The following is a 21,981-nucleotide window of genomic DNA, read 5'->3' as shown; positions in this document are numbered from 1 at the left end:
TGGATAGCAGCCCCAGGCCATCAGTGTGATGTGATGTGACTGATGTTGTCTCTGTAGTCTGTAAGTATGAAAAACAAACACACAAAAAACCTTTTCCATATTTTTGAGAATATCCATTATCTTGGCTATTCAGGTGCCACCTGGACTATCAGGTTTGTGCACACTGCAGTACATGAACAGAATGTCACAAAGGGATTTGGTGAGTCTTTTAATTGATTAATTGAATTGCTAATTATTTCATTGAGAACGAAGAACGGTGGTTCCTGCTGCATGCCAGATAATGATCCGTTTACCAAATCTAAGAGCTAGTCCACAAGCTCAGTTTTCCATATTCTGAGGCAAACATTTGGCATATTTTTAATCAAAGAAGCATGATTTTGCTAAGGGCACGTATAGGCTTATTTTCCAGAGTTTGGTTAATAATTGATATAGCCAGTGCCTTGAGCATGCAGCACTGTGTTGAGTTATTGTGGATAATTGAGCTATGGACTATAGCCAAGTCCTATGTCGATATTTATCAAGAAATAAGTATTTAACAGCATCCCTCTGGCTAGATTCACAGGATGGTTGGAATGCATCTTTTCTGGTTCGATCGTTTCTGGTTCGATCGAAAATATGGATATCAATTATTTTAAGCCTAGTCAATCAAGCCACCCAGGATACTGGTGAACAGCATCCCTCTGGCTAGATTCACAGGATGGTTGGAATGCATCTTTTCTGGTTCGATCGTTTCTGGTTCGATCGAAAATATGGATATCAATTATTTTAAGCCTAGTCAATCAAGCCACCCAGGATACTGGTGAATCATGACCATAGAACATTATTTATTTGATTATGTGACAAAATATATGATACCATATTTGTTTACAATTTGTTTTGCGGTTTTCAATTATGGTGGTGCGTGTGTGCGTGCGTATTACACTTTTTTACAGTGTACCATAAATAAAAGATCACCAAAACATTAACATGTGTAGCACCCAGCCAAATGAGCCAAGTCCCGGCCCTATTGGCACTACAGGTTGTGTGTCTGGCAAGTGGGAGACTGGGGTTCAATGCCCACTCCTGCTCATCACTAATATATATATGCATAAATAAATGATTTGCACAAACTAATGATCACCCCCTCATGGGTTTTTATTTGCAGATTTTCAGAATCCAGCGCATACTTGCTACTGTATCAGGAAAGGCTATCTTGTTTCAAAGGTGATTATTTAACAAATGATTATTATATTTTTGTATAAAATTACTCCCTGTATTTTACAACCCTAACCCTAATATTTTAACAAATATTCAACCTCTTTTTTGTGTCATGTTTTCTGACAACTGACAAACATGTACACTACAGATACATCATACTATAATCATACTATATACTATATATATATTATACTATAATTATACTATAATTCTGACAATGTCTGAATGTCTGTGTGTCACTGTGACTGCCGTAGCTCCTCACTGCCTGCACCAATCACTCCCACTTTTCACACAGGCATTGACCATAATAATATGGAGGGGTGAAAACGCACCCAGGGCGCAGTACCACCCGCAAGTATTTCACAACGGGTAAGGGCTAGTACTTCAAATTGCAACAGGAAGCAGCCCAAATCAATTATGGTTTTGGCAATCATGGTTTTGGCTGCACTGTAAGCCTTTTAGATCATGTTGTCTTGAGCCAGAAGAACTCTGTTGCCTTCGGACAAGCTGAAAACTAAGGTACATGCAATAAGGTACAATACAATGCCATTATGTCAGTGCTTAATTGTATTCATCAGATTCCAGTACAACGCTAGATATGAAGGGATCGATCCCAGCCAGGGAGAGATCGGGTCTTGTACAAGTAGTCGGTGCATCAACGATATCAAAATACTTCAGACTGTGATAAGCCTTTGGACCTCCATGATTTGGCGTCTTGTTGCTGTGCTTGAATATTTCGTGACGTAATCTGAAATGCAACAGAGGCCATAGTGTCTTTATAGTCAGATATTAATCTCCTCTGGCTCTCATGGCTGAGTCTGATGAATCACATTTTACAGTAATACCTTTCAACCTGGTATACCTATTTTGAGCATTTAATTGATAGAAACATTTTTCTAAATCCTGACCCCCCCCCCCAAACGTGTTGAGAGCTTTTATATCTTGAGTGGTTGACTCACCGTTTTCCATGTTCTGGGTGAAAAACATTTTTGATCTCTTCCTCAATGTCAGTATCGGTGATGGATGATGGATGAAATCTGAGCTTGCTATGTGAATCTGACTGCAATCATGCCAAGAGAGGAACAACCCAGTCAAGTTTTACATGCAAAGCAGGGAAAGGGGAATATTCCCTGCACAATGACAATCTATTGTGATTTGTGAAGAAACAACAAAAAACTACTTAAAACGTCAACAAGTCACACCACCTCTTGTTCAGCCTCAGAGTAACTTGTTTCTCCATTCAGAACGTCATGAACCGGCATACTGAGAGGATCAATCAAAATCTCATATGGAACAGCAGGATGCTTCCAGGAAGAACAGACATGGACGCTCCAGTCCTCAGATTGGCCAAATGTGCCTGTGGATGAAGACAGGACAGCATGTGTGGGTAATCTATTATTATTATTTATTTAAAAACAGTACAGTATAGACAGCATTTCTATGTATACATAGGACACAAGTGCAATTCCCAGGATTTTCTTTTCACCCCTCTTCCCTCTCTCCCCCCTCATCCCCCCTCCAAGTGGCTCCATCTCCAATGTCTCTGTATAATCCTCTTTCTTCAGATGGACTACATATGACATCAAGTCCACACTTAACAGGGGCGGGTAATCTATTCTTAAGATTAATTTTATATGCATTGGCCAGTGCCCATATTCACCCTGAAGGAGAATGGTTTGCCATCCCCTGTGTATGAAGTTGGATGTGATTTCATGAAATAAAGAAACTCAAACTTTTCCCTTTCCATTGATCTTCAAGAATCTGCACCCATCAGCTACAGAGACTCCATCACCTATAACGGTTTTGTTGTCCGATTAATAATGTTAACAGCCGAAGTAATGACCAGAAAATATTTACACACCTATGAACTCTCCAGAGGCACTCCAGAGGCGTACAGTGCAGTCAGTGGATGAGGTGAGCACCACTTCATCATTGTCAACAATCTGCAGACTGCACCAAAATAAAAATAAAAAGACATATGGGAAAATCCATTTACAGTATGTCAAGACAGCCGAACTCACCCATGGTGTAGGGCTCCCTGACTCACTGGCAGATGCACCTCAGTCAGCATCTCACCTGTACTGATTTGACCCCTCTATATTTCAGATCATCCTACACATCCTGTACTATAGTGTGTTTTATTTGGCTACTATACCAGCCTCAGTATACACTCAGTATACTGTAAATGTATCCATCAGGAGTTTGGAGCCAACTGCTCCCTGCATGGTAGAATATAATGTATGCTTATAAGGCATTATTCTATAATGTAGCAACTAGCAACACAGTGCAACCAAAGATTAATACAGCAAAAGCAAATTGCAATTTGACGACTGCATTGAATGTAAAATTGTATGATGGACGTTGGTTTTGCCTATGACATTTTACAGTGTAAATAAACAGTGCAGAATAATTTCTTCACTAGCCCTGAAACATGACTGTTGTACGAGCGTCATGTGAAGTTGTGAACCATGGCCAGTTTGGCCACTACTACACATACCCAGTGATTCTGCTGGTGTGGGCTCGCCAATAGTTTTCTGCAGAATAATTGAAAAAAGAAAGATGTGTTTCATTGATGTGGAACAGTGAACAATGTCAAAGAAGAGCTTGCTTTTGGTTCATATCGTATCACAGTACTGGTTATGGGAAGATACTGTGGAACCTACCTCTTTGTGGCCTTAGTTCTGTACCAAGAACAAATGCCACCATGTCATAAATATAGATGTACCCAACATGGTCAGCTGTATATAGTAATGTGTTGGCCTTTGTTGTTGCCAGTTTTGTTATCTGTTGTTGGAATCTAGACTGGAAAATAAATAAAAACAATAATTATTTCTTGCTTTTTTTTTGGGGGGGGGGGGGGGGGGGAGCCTAACATCCATTTCGGTTATACTTACTGAAGCTCTGCAACCTAGCACATCCTCTGCTAATAAACCTTGCATGCTATGTCCTAAAGATATATCTCAAATAAAAACTGAAGAGAAATTATTATTTAATGATTGCAAATAAACAAAGTTGAGGTTACATTCATTTGGAAATACAACACAAGACTACTTTATAACATCTCTGAATGAATTGGGTATTTCTGGGTCATAGGCTTCGTCTCACCCCACCCTTCATCTTGATGTGAATACACCAGAAACTAAATGTTATGTAACAGGACTATTATAATTATTTAACCTCAAGTAGCAGGAGCAGACAGTTGTACGTTCTTTTTTACTGTAACATTTTACTTCATTAGCATTCGAAGCCCGGCCAGCAGGAATCAAAGACCTAACCTTAGAGTAAGCTGCATTCATTACCCATTTAACTATGAAGATATACTGTGTAGTATGAAGATATACTGAAGATATAGTGGTTTCCAAACGTTTTAGCTCTTGAGCCAAAAGAGAAATGAGATGTTTGCCCAGTAGGCCTACCCAAACTAGTGAAAATAGCAGATCTACAAGCTTACAACGTGGGGCGAAGCGAACCACAAATGGGTCCCGACCCACTGTTTGGGAAACACTGATGTATAGTATGTTATCTCCGTGTGTGTCTGCAAGGAAGTTAATTGTTACCCAGCCAGCACCGTAAATAAATTAGGAGAGCAATCTGCAATCTCTTTTGACTGCTGTGATGAATGTAAAAAAGTGATCAATCCCTTAATTTAAATAGCTGAGATATCTTACTGCTTCAAAACTGCTGACAAATTTTCCTCCACCGAGCACATTCCAGAAATTTATGTAACCTTTAACAAAAGAAAAGTCATAATTATCACTCTATCAGAAGGACTGCATGCATGCTGTAATTGATGCATAGGTTATTACTAGCCCTTACCGTTGATTCCAGAAGACAGCAGGCCAGTGTGTGATGTGAGATTCTTCAGGAAGATGATGCTGGGAACACTTGTATTGAGTCCTGAATATCAGAGGCAAACATCATAGTAACTGTTGTTGCAAATGTGTATGAATTTTGATAGAGTAGCTTGTTATTACCAGTTGTGGAGATATGCTGTGTGTGAATTAAACCATTAGTTTCACCAGTCATTTTTATACTGAGCAATGGTCGGACATTAGACGTCCATCTAAAACCGGGCTATAACTATAACTGGTCTAAAACGTTTTTAAAATGTCTATAGCTGTTGAAACGACGTTGTTCTAATCTAATCTAATCTAAGCCTATAGACCGCAATTTTCTTTAACTTTCTAGACCAGTTATATAACCCATTTCTAGACGGCCATTGAGACGTATTTTACACGTCTAATAGCCTGAAAAATGCTCATGCATGTGGGTCAGTATAATGTGTTGTTGAAATATGCACTCACCTTGAACATGTTGGTATTCAGGTGGAATGGGGCTCATAAATCGACACAGTATATGTCCAGATACCACGTTCCAAACGATGATCTCACCATCATAGCTGCTGGTGGCTAGAAGAGATGGGGGGCATTGGGCTATGCACAGGATGTCGTCCTTATGGCCTTTTTTCTGGAAACAAAATTGATTGCACTGAGTAGCTGGAGAATAAAAGGTTATTAACAGGTTATCTAACACAATCATTTGGTAGTGCACCTGCCCCACCAAGACTCACAATCATAATCATAATCATATTCTGGTAGTCAGTCTTTGCGTCAGAGTCCTTTTGTGTGATTTTAGCTAGACCTAAAATTTTAATTTCTACCCTGGCAAGTGTATACAGTATGTACACTTGTACAGTATGTACATCTGGTGCCAACCTGTGTTCAGTCTTATTAATCATAATGAAATGTGTTAATTTTACAATGTCATCAAATACATAAATCAGACAAAACCTTATCTGACACTAATATTTTGCACAAATAGAAGATAAGGGAAGCAATACACATTGGTCTCTTAATTGGCAAAATCTTTGGTTTTATTCTATACACAATTCATATCTACTGTAACTGATGATGGAGGAAAAGACCTTCAGTGTGAAGCGAGCAAGCAAAATAAATAAATAAACAATTGCATAATGTTAATGATTGTGAATGAATCACAATTGCTTGTGCGTAGTAGTAGCATGAAGTTCCTCCACTGAAAGATCCCATTCTCCACAGTAAACAGAGCAGGCAAATTTGGTGACATTTTGCCAAAGGTTACAGGAATCTATCAATAAACAGTTCATGCTGTATTCTGCGGCTAAACAAAGCGCTGTACAGATGAGCAAAAGCTAATTCCTAAGGTTATCGGTACACATAGGCCAAGAATCGTGCTGAAACCCATTAGTGAGAAACAAATTAAAGAAGTGGTACTGTTACTAATCAGAAGTGATCGCGTTTCCATCTAGTCCACTCTAATGTAATTTTCTGCTCTCTTGAAGGGCTACTTAGAGGTGGGCTTATCTGTCAACATTATGAGATGGATCAATGCAAGCGGTAGCGTGGCCCTTTCTATAGTAGATCAAGAACATGAGAGAGCTTTAATTTGTATGGTCTGTAGTGGGAATTGATCGACTGAAGCTGAATAGCATACAACCAAATAAGTCATTTTCTAATTGAAACTGTATTTGTCGAGGATAGTTCCAGACCTGTTTTATAACAGTGACAGGGATGGAGGTACCACAATTGAGATACTATACACATCAGAGGTAGCTAGCGGTACCTATTCAGAGAGAATATTTGGAAACTCCAGATAGATATTCTCACCTGTTCATACAAAATTACCTGTATATGTTTGTTCTTTGACCACACAGTCAATTCACAAAACGATTTCCATGGCTATAATGATCTATAATGTATTCTCACCACAGGCAGCCATACAGTATGTGAGAAAGAGCAGAGATAATGACTGAATACATCACACTTCAAAAGATGAGTTGGGAGGGGGAAATAATATATCAAAATCAATTCCTATTGTTAGTCATGAAATTCCTTCCATAAACATTATGGTAATTGGTACTCAGTGACTATACCTGATTATCCTGCCATGCAGGCTGCGGCCTCTGGACATGATGGGGTACCTCTGGTGTGTCCTAACAAAGTTAGAGCAAAGTCAAAGTCAACAAACAATAGACATCAATTGTTTATTTTCGTATAAACCTTTTTATTTGCTTGTTTGACAATATGATTTCAAACGTGATAATAAACGATGAAGATCTTAATCAAACTATATAGCTCACAGAATTCAAGGTTTTCCACTGCTTAACTACATACCTAAAACGTTTTGCTAAAGGGTACATTGTGTTCCAACTGCTAATGATAATGCATGGAGAGTGGGAGGCGGTCTAATTGAAAAATATATGGAATAGAACTGAAGATGTCCTCACATTATGTACAGTAAAATATGTTCTGCATGGTCCACAAATCTTTTATTATGTACTTACAGTGTAAATGTCAATCATCTGATCCCAGCCAACAGATATCACATAGCTTCAAAAGACGACAGGAACACAATTAATAAGAGTGACAGTTTCTAATGAGTCAGTAACTGACAGATACCCCATCACTACTTACGCATTCCTGTGGACTGTCAGATAGACGCAGTCACACACCTCATGACATTTACCATCTACAAGAAATATTGCAAGTTATAATAGAAATGGGGGATATGCAGTATTTCCATTACTTGCTGTATTGAGATAAAGACATTCAAATATCTACCTTTCTTTAGTATCTTTAGGCACTGTCCATTGTTGAAGTTCCAAACCTTCAGACAGCCATCTCTTCCTCCAGTGAAAAGTCTGTAAAAAGAGACAGCATCATCATAATGTAGAGGCTAAATAGAATGCATACACAGTTGATAACCTACACATCCCATGTACAATACCTCGTTCCTTTGAAGTCAAATGTCATGCATGTAATGGCAGACCGGCCGTGTGCACCACCAAACTCGAAAACCTGATGCCCGGTATTGAAATCCCAGACCTTTACCACCTAAGGCCAAACATTGTTTAGAATATAGTAGTGCACAATGATATTATACTGTTGCAGACATAATGTAGTAGCTGAGTTATCAATTTGAGGTATTATTTTAACATAGACTACATTCTTTCTTTTAAAACAACTTAAAGCCTATATCGTTGACACCAAAGGTCTTCTCTGAAAATACTGTAGCTACAAGCTCACAAGGCTATTTTCACAGAATGTTCGTCCCAGAATAGGGTAGAAATGTTTTTATAAAAGATCTTGTTGGTCATAAAAGTCAATTGCATGATACATTTGTTTTACTCACAGATCCTTCAGAGCAACTGACGACTTGACGAAAGGCTTTGCTAAAGCCACAACACATGACGGGCTCATTGTGTGAAACAATCACACGGCCATGGGCCCGTGGCCTTAAATCCAAGAGATAAGATAAAGTCAATAACAGGATCCACTTGAACATACTGTAATTTATATAGCCATATAATATGTTTTGATTAATTACAGTGCACTCAATTGCTTTTCAAGAGTTTGTTATTTATGTCAGATTACATAGCCTTACATATCTCAAAAGTATTTACAGTATCTGAAATGTAAAGGTATTTACATTATCTGAAATGTTAATTAACTATTAACTAATGCTGGCCCATAAGACCAAAAAAAACCAACCTTGTCTTAAGAGAGAGCAAAGCCATTGAGTCTGCTGCAATGTAAAGGGCTTTCATTGAGTGAGCATAGAAGGATGCAGATATGTCACCTCGAATCAGGCTGGCTTCCGGGTGTGCTGTAATCAAGCAACACTGATCTTGAATATGCCATATCTGAAAGAAGATTAAATAAAATGGCTTCAAATTACAGTAATACGAATGTATTTCATACAGGATGCAATTAATGAGTGATGAATGACACCTGACCCACTTTAACAGTGTTGTCCATGGAGATAGAAAAGATCTGATTGTCCTCTGAGGAAATACAGAGGTAGAATATGGGGGCAGAGTGGCCCTCCAAGAAGCCAGTTGGTTTCCTGTGGAAACCCAACAACAACAATGTGAAATCAGACAGCCCAATATTTAAACTACTGTAAGAAGACTATATCTAAGAATTTCTCACCCAGGAACATAAGGGTTCCACAAGCGTATGAGTCTGTCCATGCCTCCAGTCACCAACAAGTTGTGTTTCTTGCAAAGGTCAAACGTCTTCACACCTTTGTAGATGGGGAAGACTGTCTGGTCACATGATGCCCGCGGTTGCGGAGACCAGTCCGATTGGAGCTTCTTGGACTTGCCATCATGGTAGACTTCTTTGATCTCTTTCATTTCCTTCTCAATGTTAGTTGAAGGTAGGACACTACCTGGCAAGGGAAATGTTTTTCATTTTGAAGCCTGCATTTCCATTTGTTATATTAATTAATCATAAGCAAATGCCTGAATGCATATCAACAACACACGCACGCACGCACGCAGCCTCGCACGCACGCACTCACGCACAATGTGTGTGTGTGTGTGTATGTGTGTGTGTGTGTGTGTGTGTGTGTGTGTGTGTGTGTGTGTGTGTGTGTGTGTGTGTGTGTGTGTATGTGTAGGTGTGGCAGAATGGAGGGCGAAGGGTGGCTAGGGGGTCTATTGAACCTATTCTCAATAGAACCCACTGTTTGCTGCAGTTGAGTACAGACAAGAGTCTGTACACACACACACACACATTGGTAGACTTTAGATTACCCAACAAGCACGGTCAGGATTGTCTCGATTGTGGCCAGATCAAGTGAAATCAAGACTGGTCAGATCTGACCCAGAATATCACCTGATTTCAACCAACTTAAAATGTATCCATAAGACGAACGTCCCTGGATGAATCAGAGAGTGTCCGATCGAGGCCAGATCAACTTAAGTCATATCATAACTAGTCAGATCTGGCCCAAAATAAGCAATATTATTTGTCATATCAACATATATCTCAAATAATAAAAACACAAACCAAGACTAAAAGAATGAGCAGGACAATAATTACCTATGACGAGAGCAGTCGCTTCATGGTTTGAGGTAGAAACAATGGCACGAATGTTTTGGAAATACTTCACCTAAAATCAAAGTAGAATAGAAATATTGCAATATTCTTTTATATATTCACGCTCATTTTAAGGTTACTGCCAGCACAACTTGAGGAAACAGATGGTCGGACTTGGATTGCTTGGAAATGTAAAATCTCACCTTTGTCACCCAGTCTCCATGAACCTTCCATCGGGTAAAACTCACATTTGGAGAAAGCACTGCGTTGTCTATTGCTATGTTGGGCACATTTTCAATCTTTGGTAATTTCTTCCATATTCTACAAATAAATGTGTTGAAATATTATCATGCATGCAAGAGGAATGCAGTTCTGGAGTTTGTATCAACCACTATTGTACATTGTGGATGAAAAATATCTTCACAGTGAGACAAGGACATGATGCATTAATCAATATCTCTCCCAAAAAGCTTAACTTTGGTAATGCATGCAGTGACACTGACTGACTTATCAGAAATTGGCAGAGATGTCTTTGGTTATGGGCCCTGCATAAAATTAACCACCTGTTTCTTAATTATTCTGATGGTGTGAAAAGTCAAAGGAAACTAGGATTCATAAAGGCTGCTCAAGTAAGGCTGTTATGCTTGAAACCCACACCCATTGCCCAGTTGCCTTTTTAATATTTTTCCTTTGTTGTAGTTCCTCTCATGGTAAATGGTGCATTTATATAGTGCCTTTATCCAAAGCACTTTACATAGATTGTGCATTACATTCTCTCATGACACACATTCATACACCGATGGCAGCGGAAACCATGCAAGGCACCAACCAGCACATCGGGGGCAATTAGAGGTTCAGTTTCTTGCTCAAGGACACTTCGACACTAACTCTGGGGGAGCCCGGGTTCGCACTGGCAACCTTGCGGTTACCATCGAGCCACTCTACCGCTGACCCACCGCCACCCCTCATAATGATTAGTGCTTCCAGTCTTCTTCATTATGATGAACATGATTTTATAATCATACGATAGGCTACTCAACTGCATGCTAAAAACACAAACAATTTGGGAAACAATTTAGAGATTGGATACTTTCTGGGGAAATGTGCGGTAATAATCACTATTTGACTTTAGCATACAGTTTGAGGGTCCAATGGAGTTAGCTGGTTTTGTCAGAATCACCTTTTAATACTTTTCATTGGTTTAATATGTTCTAACCAACATACGTAAAGGGTGTTCAATAGCATTGATTTATGCAGGGGAGGCAGAACATTTTAGTTAGCTGGTTTCTGCCCGACAGCGATGGGTAAATGCTTGTTACCTTTTAATACACCTTTGATGCCTCATACTGCACAAATAAGAGACAAGTAATAATAAATTACCTCAATGTTTCTCCAACGCAGGAAATTAATATCACATTTATGCAGCCCTGGATCACAAACAGAAACATTTATCTCACATAACACAATGAGATGGATGTAATCATTAATTGTGATCTGTCTGCTGAATTATGAATGTGGTCAACAAGAGGAACATTGTACCTGGGCATCACCATAGAGAATGCAACATTCATCAGGGCCAGTGTAACTGTAGAAACAGCATAGCATCAGATTTGTATGGAGGCAGATATTAACCTACAGTACACTGTCGGTGAAATACTTACCAATAGTCTAATGTCAGAGGCACCGTGTCTAGGGCACTAATCTGGCAGTAAGCCTCCAGAGAAGAAAGCTCATAAAGTTGAATTTCTCTCTCCCTGCAAAGAGAGGATCATAGCTATAAACAAACTGCTGTCTATAATTATGGTGAATGTATTGATTCAATAATGTGGTTTGCATGATCAAATTTGGTCAGATTTTCTTTATGTATTACCCCGTTCCAATAATTAGCTTGTTGTACTGCATCATTGGAATAAAATCAGTTGCCCACTTTGGCTTCCGGTTTAGAGGTCTTTCATGCTGTGATAAAATAATAAAAAGTTACAGTGCAATAAGGTGAGAGCAGGAGTGGACCTGGTGAGACGTAGGAGGGGCCCGGACAGGAGGCAACCCACAGAGCCTAGTAGTCCCTCCACATACCAGAATTGTACCTCTCAGTCCCGGCACAGTAGTTCCGGAGTGGTTCCAACGGATTGTGCGACCCTGTCTTTCCCTAGTGGGTCTGAACGAAGGTACTGGGACGTAAGTCGGGACTTGATCACCCCAGCTGGGTCACCCGAGTGAGGGGTATGATGTTCGAGAGACCCGAAACCCCCGATGACCTTGGGATACATCACTGAGGATATGTCCCAGTTGCATCCAGGCGATTTTTGTCAAACTTTATTTTACTTTTACTTTATTTGAAATGTATTTTCTCTTTCAACTATAGAAGTATACAAAATGAATACTAAACTAGTGCAAGTAAAACTAAAAGCTGTATTAGATGTATTAGATTAGGATTAAGGATTACACAGGTCAATTTGAAATAATGACCTGTTGTTTTGACTGAATAGCAGAAATAATGCATTTATCTATCCTGCCATTTTTCACAATTTCTTTGCATCATTGCACGAAGAAATAATCATGAATAAAGAACAAAACATTGGGCATGCATGTCTACCAAAGTACGTAGATATACACAAGATGAAACATACAAACACGCTTTTGGTCCTCTTTACTTGAAGTTCAGGGTTCCAGTAGCAGACTGTCCCACCCTCTCGTACCGTTATGATGGTGCCATCCGGAGTGGAGTGTATTCTTACAATTGGATCTCCATGACACATGGTCTTAATGGTGGCTGGCAGAGATAATGCCACCTGCTTACTGCGTATGACAGACTCTTCCTTTTCTGTGTACTCCAGCTGCATGTATGTGCAGAACTCATCCTACATCATAATGAAGAAGCAATTAAAATTCAAGCTCCAAACCCCTGCATTATAATGCAGCCAATCCAGCCATTGGTTTGAGGATATAAAATGTATCCACAAATTATGTCATGAGCTACGGTAAATAAATACAAAAAGAGTAAGTTTGGAGCGAAGAATAACGAAATAGAAAAGGGTGACACTTCCACTAAACTCCCTGTGCACTGAAATTGAAGTAAAAGTAATTTAGCTTGTTTAACTTGACCTTGATCGGTACCGGCCCGGGCACAACCTTAAAACTGAATTAGTTCAAGTAATCCACTTTCATTTTATTAGGATTCTTCATTTTCACTTGTAGAATCTGCAATTACAAGTAATTTGGAAACTGCCAAATGAAAGTAATCTATATGTCATACAGAAGATATTAATGAATTTCATCTCACCCATGCAATCATTCCCTGGCTTGAATAATCAATCTTCATGAATAACTCTTGAATATGTGCATTGCTCTGTGAAATTCAACACTTTAAATTAGATGATTATTATTCAAACTGAAATTTTGTAAAGATACACAAGTCCGAGTGAGTGAAAGAGAGACAAAAAGAGAGCAAAGCAGGGGTTCAGATATATTAATTTCTTCTTACCAAATTTTGCAACCCCAAACACTTCTTCACTATTAGTCCAAAATGTGTCTCATCAAGGGTTTTCAAGCCACCCTTTTCAAATTCCTCCGTGAAGGGAAACACAATACCTTAGCAGCGTATACTCCATGAAATACATACAGTATATTGTGTCAAATATTTGAAACTGTATATTATGTACCTCAAATGCCAATTTCATTTTCTGTAGGTTGTCAAGGGATACCCTCTGATCGATCTTAATGGGGAGAGAGGATGAATACACATTGTGTGAGTATGACGAGCTTGATAGATAAAATTGCTCCTATTTTTGCAGTCCATTACAAGTTCACTTACCAGCCAGTTAATACATTCTGAATGCTAAAAAATACAACACAAGGTTAGAGAGAGGTGATTAAGAATGGACTCCAACAATGCCATCCACATGGCTGTATGCCACCTAACCCACCATTGAGTATTTGCAGATTTGATAGCCTATAGCTGTGAGGATGAAAGGACCCCCATGGAAGTGTCCATGAGAAGTGCACACAAGGGCAGACAACATGCCATGCTCTATCTGTTAATGGTCTCTCTTCAACTTGACATAGTTTCCTAGCAACAGCCTTTTCATCCATGAAGACGCTTTGATCTATCACTAATAAATAGCAGGGATAAACAACCTAATCCTTCCAGGATGCAACTGGAACTCATGGTTTTCCTCATGGTCCTCATGGTTTTCCCTTGATATCTCATGCATTGTTGAGATAATTGCTTAATCGCTGTACGTGTTAATAACCTGAAAGTGGTAATATAACCCCAAGCTTCCAAATCCTCTTTAAACCCTCAGTGTTCATTTTACTCTGAGTTTAAGACTTTACCATTATGGACCCATTTACTATAGGTCCTTTTTTATGCTTAGAATCAGATTAACAATGACGTTGTGTGTCTAATCCATTGCAGAAAATGTCTAAATTGATTAACCACGGTAATGATTAACATTGACAGTTGCAACCAAATGCCTAAAGTTCAACATACATTATGTGCACTACCATCCTGTGTCATTCCTGTCTATTTAAAAGCTGTAATTTGTAACTGTAAGGAGATGGCACAGTAATTGTATTTGTTTTCATTTTAAATGAAACATATGGCCTGGGCTGTCTGGATGTTTAGTGCACCAGTCAGGTAAAGAGTAAATTTAATATTTTTGCTTGATTTCACTATGGCTCTGCTTGAGATGAGTGTCAATTGTAGTGTAAATGATGATCTGAGTCAATAAAATCTCTCTGTCTATTGTCTAACAAGGTCAGACTACATGTAACACGTGACTCTAGTGACACCTTGAGGTGGAAACAAGCAGTTAAACAAAAGTTACACGGCAATACATTCACAATAAACATTACACATGACATTAGGCTACTACTACATACACAATACAAAGAGATGGCATGCAGAATACTAATCACTAAGGAGATGTGTTAGTTGAAATTGAAACAGGTTGAATTGACAATAATATGCTTTCTTACAGGGGCAGATTTCTTTCCAACGGTACCTTAAGGTTGCGTAGGTTGGGAGATGGATTAGCACTGTGGTGTCGTCTTGTATTATGAGCTTTATCACCAAGAGTGACAGAATGTCGTTGTCTGTCCAGGTTCAACAATTCTCGCTCCAACCATTCAGGTGGATGTTTGCCAGCTTCAGAGTTGCTTGCTGCCAGGAACTCATTGCTGACTATCTCCCCCCAACACTCAGGACCAGAAGCACTTCCTCTCCTCTCACCCTTGCTCCGAGTCCGCAGCTCAGACAGGATGCTATGGAATTTGAAAATGTCTTACTCATTTAGACAAATCATGCTGTCTACACTGGGTTCAAATTAAATAGTTATTATTGTTGCTTTTAGATTATCGTCTATAATAAAACAGTCCTATTTTAGACAAATAGCATTTGGATCTATGTAATCTCATTCGAGAAAGTGTGTCCTTTTGACACCGTGAACCACTCCATACTGGTTAACAAGCTAAAAGCAATTGGTTTTGATGCACATCAGTGAGCTGGATGCCATCCTACCTGGAGGGGAGAGAACAGATGGTGGATGTGAACGGAACACTGTCCAACAAACAACAAATTCTGCATTGTACTGCCATACATCCTTATATACCACTATATCAACTACTGGAATATAGCAGACAATTGGTCAGCACTTCCATAATACCAGTGTGCGCTTCTTTCTTTGTTTGTTTGACAGAAAACGGCAAGGAAATCTATGTGATTATCATGATTATATTGAGTTACATATAACCAGACTTCCAATGTTTCATAGCAACTAACGAGTCAGTGTTGCCACTGAAGGAAACTCAACATTGCCTTGGCAACAGTAAACATTCTCTGAGTGATAAGGATGTTCTCTTGTGGATAGACGTTATGGCAGATACTGTACACAAAAACAAACATCTCAAACTAAATCAGCTTGACATCACACCCTATATAGAAGATTAAAGTTACTAGCCTAACCCTAATTCACTTAAATAAATAAATATATTAAAAAGGAGATTCAACTTCAACTCTGAAAAGCAAAACTTTAAATCTACAGTTGTTGGGTATAGGTGTAAAGTAAAGCAGCAGCGTACCTGGGAACATGAAGAGTTTCTATTTTCCCTGAGGCTGAGGAAGGGCGAACTTTGTCCCCCAATGACATCTCTGTTCATTTTCTGTGTGCCTCTACCTACACAGATGAGATGAAGCTAAGAGCAACTCCTCAGACCTTGACCTGTCAGGAGTGATATTAGGCTACCTGACACTGATACTAACGTTACACCTGGGCAAGAAGGGTGGCTCTCTGGTAACTAAGAGACACATGTACAACAGCTCAATCTATAAAACAAAGAGAGATTTTTGCATTTCAAATTAAAAAAGAAAGAAAAAAAAGAAAGAAAAAATTATGCACACATGCACGCACACACACACACACACACGCACGCACGCACTCACACACACACACACACACACACACACACACACACACACACACACACACACACACACACACACACACACCACACACACACACACACACACACACACACACACACACACACACACACACACACAGTCTTCCCCCACCCACCAAAAAAGGGTTATTAGTAGTAGACTATTATAAACCTATTTTATATAGTTTGTACAGTAACTGTATCATATTTTAAAAAGATAATGCTGGATAGTCATGCATTGTTTATTTTCATTTGTTTCACACTTGAGTACAGTGATTATGCATAATGTAATATGTTTCACATTGACACAAATGTTGACAAAATGTTTCAACGATAGAAATAAATTAAACATTAAAATACCAACGCAGGTTGGCTTTGCATTCTTTTTTTTATGATTAACACTTTGAGTTTTAACGGCTTGCCTTCTTCAGGCTATAGTGAAACAATGAATTATAGGTTACTCTTTCTATTGTTTCATTACAACCTGAAGAAGGCACAAGCTGACTGACAGCCTGACACACAGTGTATTTTAATACCTTGAGTATCTGAATTTGTTGTGCCCTTTTAATCAAAATGTTTCCTTTCTCTTGAATATTATTCCCTTTCATGAGCACAGTTGGTTTGAGGGATAGCTAGCCCTACTTAGCCTCGCGTAGCGGACGCCAGTGTAACACCTGGGATTCCTGCGTGAAAGTCCAACATCTTAACCACTAGACCAAAGGGATATCCCTATGGACCGGGGGAGATATTAGACTTTTAAGGTCATCAGGCAGAGGCTGTGAGCCACTCTGCTACACTCACCCCCCTTTTGACCTCCTCCCACAGGGAAACCCGATCCGGGTCACGGCACCAATGTAACACCCGGGATTCAAACTCGGGTCTCCCACGTGAAAGTCCAACATCTTAACCACTTGACTAGACCAAAGGGATATCCCTATGGACTGGGGGAGATATTAGACTTTTGAGGCCATCAGGCAGAGGCTGTGAGCCACTCTGCTACACCGGCACTAATATCAATGAATCTGCCTGGGGCAATATACATTGCAAAGGTAGATGAAGACTGGCTTTGCGAGGCTAGGCACTACTAGTATCACTCCTGTAACTTCTCTATTCAGAAATAAAATCACACCTGTGTGAAGTGAGTGGTGCAACTCTGTATGGGGGTCCCCGGAAAATCCAGACCCCTAGGAACGTGCCCAGGGGGCCGCCCTGCGTCCGAAATGGTTGAGAAATGACAGAGTTACCGTGTGGGGGTCACCAGGGGGTCTACTATACTGTACTGTGTGTGTGTGTGTGTGTGTGTGTGTGTGTGTGTGTGTGTGTGTGTGTGTGTGTGTGTGTGTGTGTGTGTGTGTGTGTGTGTGTGTGTGAGAGGGTGTGTGTGTGTGTGTGTGTGTGTGTGTGTGTGTGTGTGTGTGTGTGTGTGTGTGTGTGTGTGTGTGTTAGACTGCACAACAGTGACACTTGGTTGTGAAATCCAGCCAAAAGCTATTTTCGTGTTCGGGCACAGCCAGGGACAGACGGACCCAGGGACCCAGACAGGGACACATAACTGTCTATAGGAGTGGTTGCACCACTCAAATAGAGGTGGATAGTGTTCACTGTATAAATATGGGAGCAGAAATTAAACTCATTTTGCATGATACATTTAGCACCATCTGGTGGGCAAAAATGCAAACAGTGTGATATACACAGCCAGGTTAGGTAGACAGCATATCAGTAGCTTCAGTTCACATGGCTCCGCTCATCTAATGACACACAAAAAGGGTTTCTGATGCGATGCTACATTGACTGCTCATTGAGGACTTGATATCCACTATGGTAGGTATGGGGTATAGGAGGAAGAGTCTTTAATTTCTCCCCATGGTTTACATGAGCAGCTCTGCTCAAATGTGCGTGTACAAGCTCTTTGCCTGCAAAGTCAAACACATCAATAAGCACGCCATTAAAAAGGTCCAACAGGAATCAACAGTTAGTAAACAAACATCATAAAGCGGTCTGTGTTCACCAGTTCAAAGTATTAGATACTGACCCTTTTCAGGTAAAGTTCTGCACAATTGCTGCAGACTCTGGGGCTGCAGAGACTCAAGCACAGATGTGACATGATTGACATCTGAGGTTTTCTTTCCAAAGAACATGTCATAGGTAGTAGTCATGTCCAACCTTTTGACACGCTGATTGCAAATGTTACTTTGAAGACCACTGGGTACTGTAGAGGAAATAGAGGAAATAAATTTAGTATTCAAGAAATGTAATGAGTTTTATGGTTCACATACAATGCTTTTATAGTTTTCACTTTACAGTACCACATGGGTTGCAATTAGACCCATATCGGGTCTTGTTGCCTTGCATTTCAGGTATTTTCTCCCGTTGGCGGTAACTGTGTCTCATCTCTGTGTCTGTGAACATTTGAGGCCCTTGATGCCGGCTATGTGAAGGTGCAAGCCGTCCTTCGGTATTGTGAATGTGATAAAACCCTGTAAAACATATTCCAAAACAAAGTTGTGAATGTCATTACTTAACGACATTACCACTTAACCACAAAATATTTCAGAATTGCCCCAAATTAGGATGTCAGCCAGCCGCCATGGTTATAAAGAGGGAACATACCAGAGATTTGACACATTTCCTTTGAGTCTGGCACATAATTCAACAGATTTCTTCTTACCTTGGGGTATTCCCAGGAAGTCTGTCCTGTAGGTGGAGCAGTACTGTGCTGTCAGAGCCTTTTGGATCTCCTCCTCAATTGGTAGAGCCCTTCTATCTGCATTGCTTATTATGGAGCTCCTAGGCAATCTCCACACTATGAAAGACTTAAGAAAAATAGGCTGAATCGTGACTTGGTCATTTGCTATACTGTGAATGTTAAATCACACAGGTTCCTGAACTTCTTAATTTCAAGGACCCCAATGTAACTCCAACCAGAGGTAAAGGTCCATCGAGAACTCCCCCAAAGAATCCTGAGGGTCCCTGGACCCCACTTTGAAAACCACATATATATATAAAATAATAATGATAATAATACAAATAATAAATAAATACCAACCTCACTTGGATGTGGGTTGTTTCTCCTTTGTCCTGAAGCTGATCCTGTTCGAATGCAATCCGGTTTAGAAGTCAGCTTCCAGCGAAAATCCTCATTGTATGCAGTTGAACCCACAGGTCCAGATAGTGAATAAGAGTTTCTATATGCCTGTGATGTTGCATGTCTAACACACACACACACACACACACACACACACACACACACACACACACACACACACACACACACACACACACACACACACACACACACACACACACACACACACACACACACACACACACACACACACACACACACACACACATTTTAGATGATGAGTTCTAAACTCAGTCAGAAACACCCTATATTCTATTGCAGTAGTATTTACAAACCGTAGACCCTCTGTTGTTGAGTTTGTCCGGTAGATGAAGTCCCTCTTCTGAGATGTTTCATATGGGTCCCACGGTTTCTCATCTACAAAAGAAACAATTACTTTCTTCTTACAAATGGACTAGTTAAAATTGAGTGCTATGTAATGTGGCATGGCGTTTTAACATTACCTCTGGCTGCCATGGAGCTTCAATTAATTGCAACAGATTTAACTGAAACCATTCCAATTTGTGTTTTGTTCACAAAAAAGATCCCAACAAGATTATCTAACAATAAGTCTACACTCTACAGCGCATAAAACACAAGAACTGCAATTGACAGCTGTGACAGTCCATACGACTAGTGAATTTGTCTTTTACTGAGCATAAAGCACAACATATACACCACATGCAGAAGCAGAAATGAATGGTGAGATTATATGGGCAATAGGCCACACGTTGTTATGGAAACTTACAACAGTTCCACATCACGTGAACACTCTGCAGGGGGGTTTACATGCAAAATTAAGTGATAGCACATACCGGTACGTGGCTGCTACACACTTAGAAAGTTACATGCAATGTTTCTAATCGAATCAGTTTCTAATGCACTAAAATAAAAATAAATTGTGCAACTTTTAGTGTGAAAGAATAGATGCAATGTCTGCCATAGCCCCATATGGATGTGACTTCAGTCCCTGCCTACGCTCATTCTGTATCTCTGAGATGATCATCTACAGTAGGTAGGATCTACACTACAGAATGAGCTAAAGGGACTGAAGTCACATATGGGACAATGGCCTATAATAATAATCACTGACGGCTGCATCTCTGAATCCAGAGTGACTCCAGGTATCGTAGACAGCTCCAGTCCATAATAGTGACAATTGACATTTGACACTGACAGGCAGGCGCACAGAAACCATTCAGTAAGGTGCATTGATTGATTGAAATATGTATTAACAGTTTGCAGAATTAGAGTACATTTCAAGCACAACTCAATACAAAGACTGTTAACTGTGAGTGGACAACCCAATAAAGCATTACACTTGTTTACAAGAGGGTCCACCTTGTTCAAATCATCAAAACATTTAGAGACGTACAAATAGACACTTCTATATAGCCAAAAAGAACAGAACAGGAATTCATCATAAAGGAGGTAAAAAAGGGAAAAGAAACATTTACAGTGAGGGGTGGTAGGGGGATTCAGATTTTTTACGGGGCCAGTTTCGAATTGCAGCCGTCCGTAGGTGCCCTTTGAGAGCAGTTTTGAAGGAGTCAAGGGATTCACATGTCTTAATGACTGGTAACAACATTTTGGTGGCATAGGAGCGAAAATAATTTAGTCCCTTGTTTTGCCGAATCTGGGTTGCACTAGCTCTGGTCCATAGCCTTCTACTGCTTCTACGATTCTGCCCTGCGCAGTAAGGCTATGGGACTTTCCGTTTTAAATCTCAAATCGAAATCAGACCAGCCTCTCCTACTTTCCTTAGTGGACGCACTCTGAGCCCCCCACCACACGTATAAACGGTACTTTTTGGCCAGAAAGGGATTTGTTTTCACAGGAGGAAAAATATTCTCTATGAGGCAGTTCTCTGGGCAATATCAGTAGAGGGCGCAGCGGAGTAACTAAAAATATTTTTTTTCCAGTGGAAACAAAGTCCCCTTTTGGCCAAAAGGTACAGTTTATACGTGTGGTGGGGGGCTCAGAGTGCGTCCACTAAGGAAAGTAGGCTTTCTAATGACACAACTCACCTTTGTTTTTGGTGAGTAGCAAAAACGTTCTTTTTATTTACGCCAAAGAGGAGAGGCTTTCATGCGAGCGGCGGAGGTTGAGAGTAACATAGCTCTAATGCGCGCATTAGAGCTATGGACCAGAGCTAGGGTTGCACATGGTTTGTTGCACTCCCTCTGGTGTTGTGGGTGTGGACTTCATCATACACATTGAAAACCGGATCATAACACACTAAACTGGCGGGCTGAACACCTACCCAGAACCCCCTGAGGCTGAGACCCAATCAGAACACATAGGCTTAGTAAACACACACACCATAGGTCGCAGGTAACACTGTAGTTGGGCATA

General features: G+C 40.0%; 1 protein-coding gene across 1 annotated transcript; it reads right to left on the bottom strand.

Annotated features, from left to right (window-relative positions):
• Positions 1-1,758: 1,758 nt before the first annotated feature.
• wdr95 (WD40 repeat domain 95) lies at positions 1,759-16,210 on the bottom strand (the record flags this gene model as incomplete). The annotated part of the gene is made up of 30 exons (XM_083773198.1): positions 1,759-1,945; positions 2,157-2,257; positions 2,400-2,554; positions 3,059-3,147; positions 3,695-3,731; positions 3,861-3,999; positions 4,866-4,924; positions 5,014-5,094; positions 5,502-5,664; positions 7,109-7,168; positions 7,520-7,565; positions 7,650-7,704; positions 7,797-7,876; positions 7,963-8,069; positions 8,368-8,470; positions 8,727-8,878; positions 8,976-9,081; positions 9,168-9,408; positions 10,065-10,134; positions 10,265-10,382; positions 11,442-11,488; positions 11,601-11,646; positions 11,723-11,815; positions 11,932-12,017; positions 12,692-12,922; positions 13,345-13,410; positions 13,546-13,629; positions 13,724-13,777; positions 15,068-15,326; positions 16,143-16,210. The coding sequence occupies 30 exons, from the start codon at positions 16,208-16,210 to the stop codon at positions 1,759-1,761; spliced, it is 3,183 nt and encodes a 1,060-aa protein (XP_083629324.1).
• Positions 16,211-21,981: the final 5,771 nt, after the last annotated feature.

The sequence above is a fragment of the Protomyctophum parallelum genome, assembly GCF_964188405.1.
Source record: "Protomyctophum parallelum genome assembly, chromosome: 9".
NCBI lineage: Eukaryota > Metazoa > Chordata > Actinopteri > Myctophiformes > Myctophidae > Protomyctophum > Protomyctophum parallelum.
Note: the sequence above shows the minus strand (reverse complement) of the source record. Positions and strands in the feature narration are given on the sequence as shown.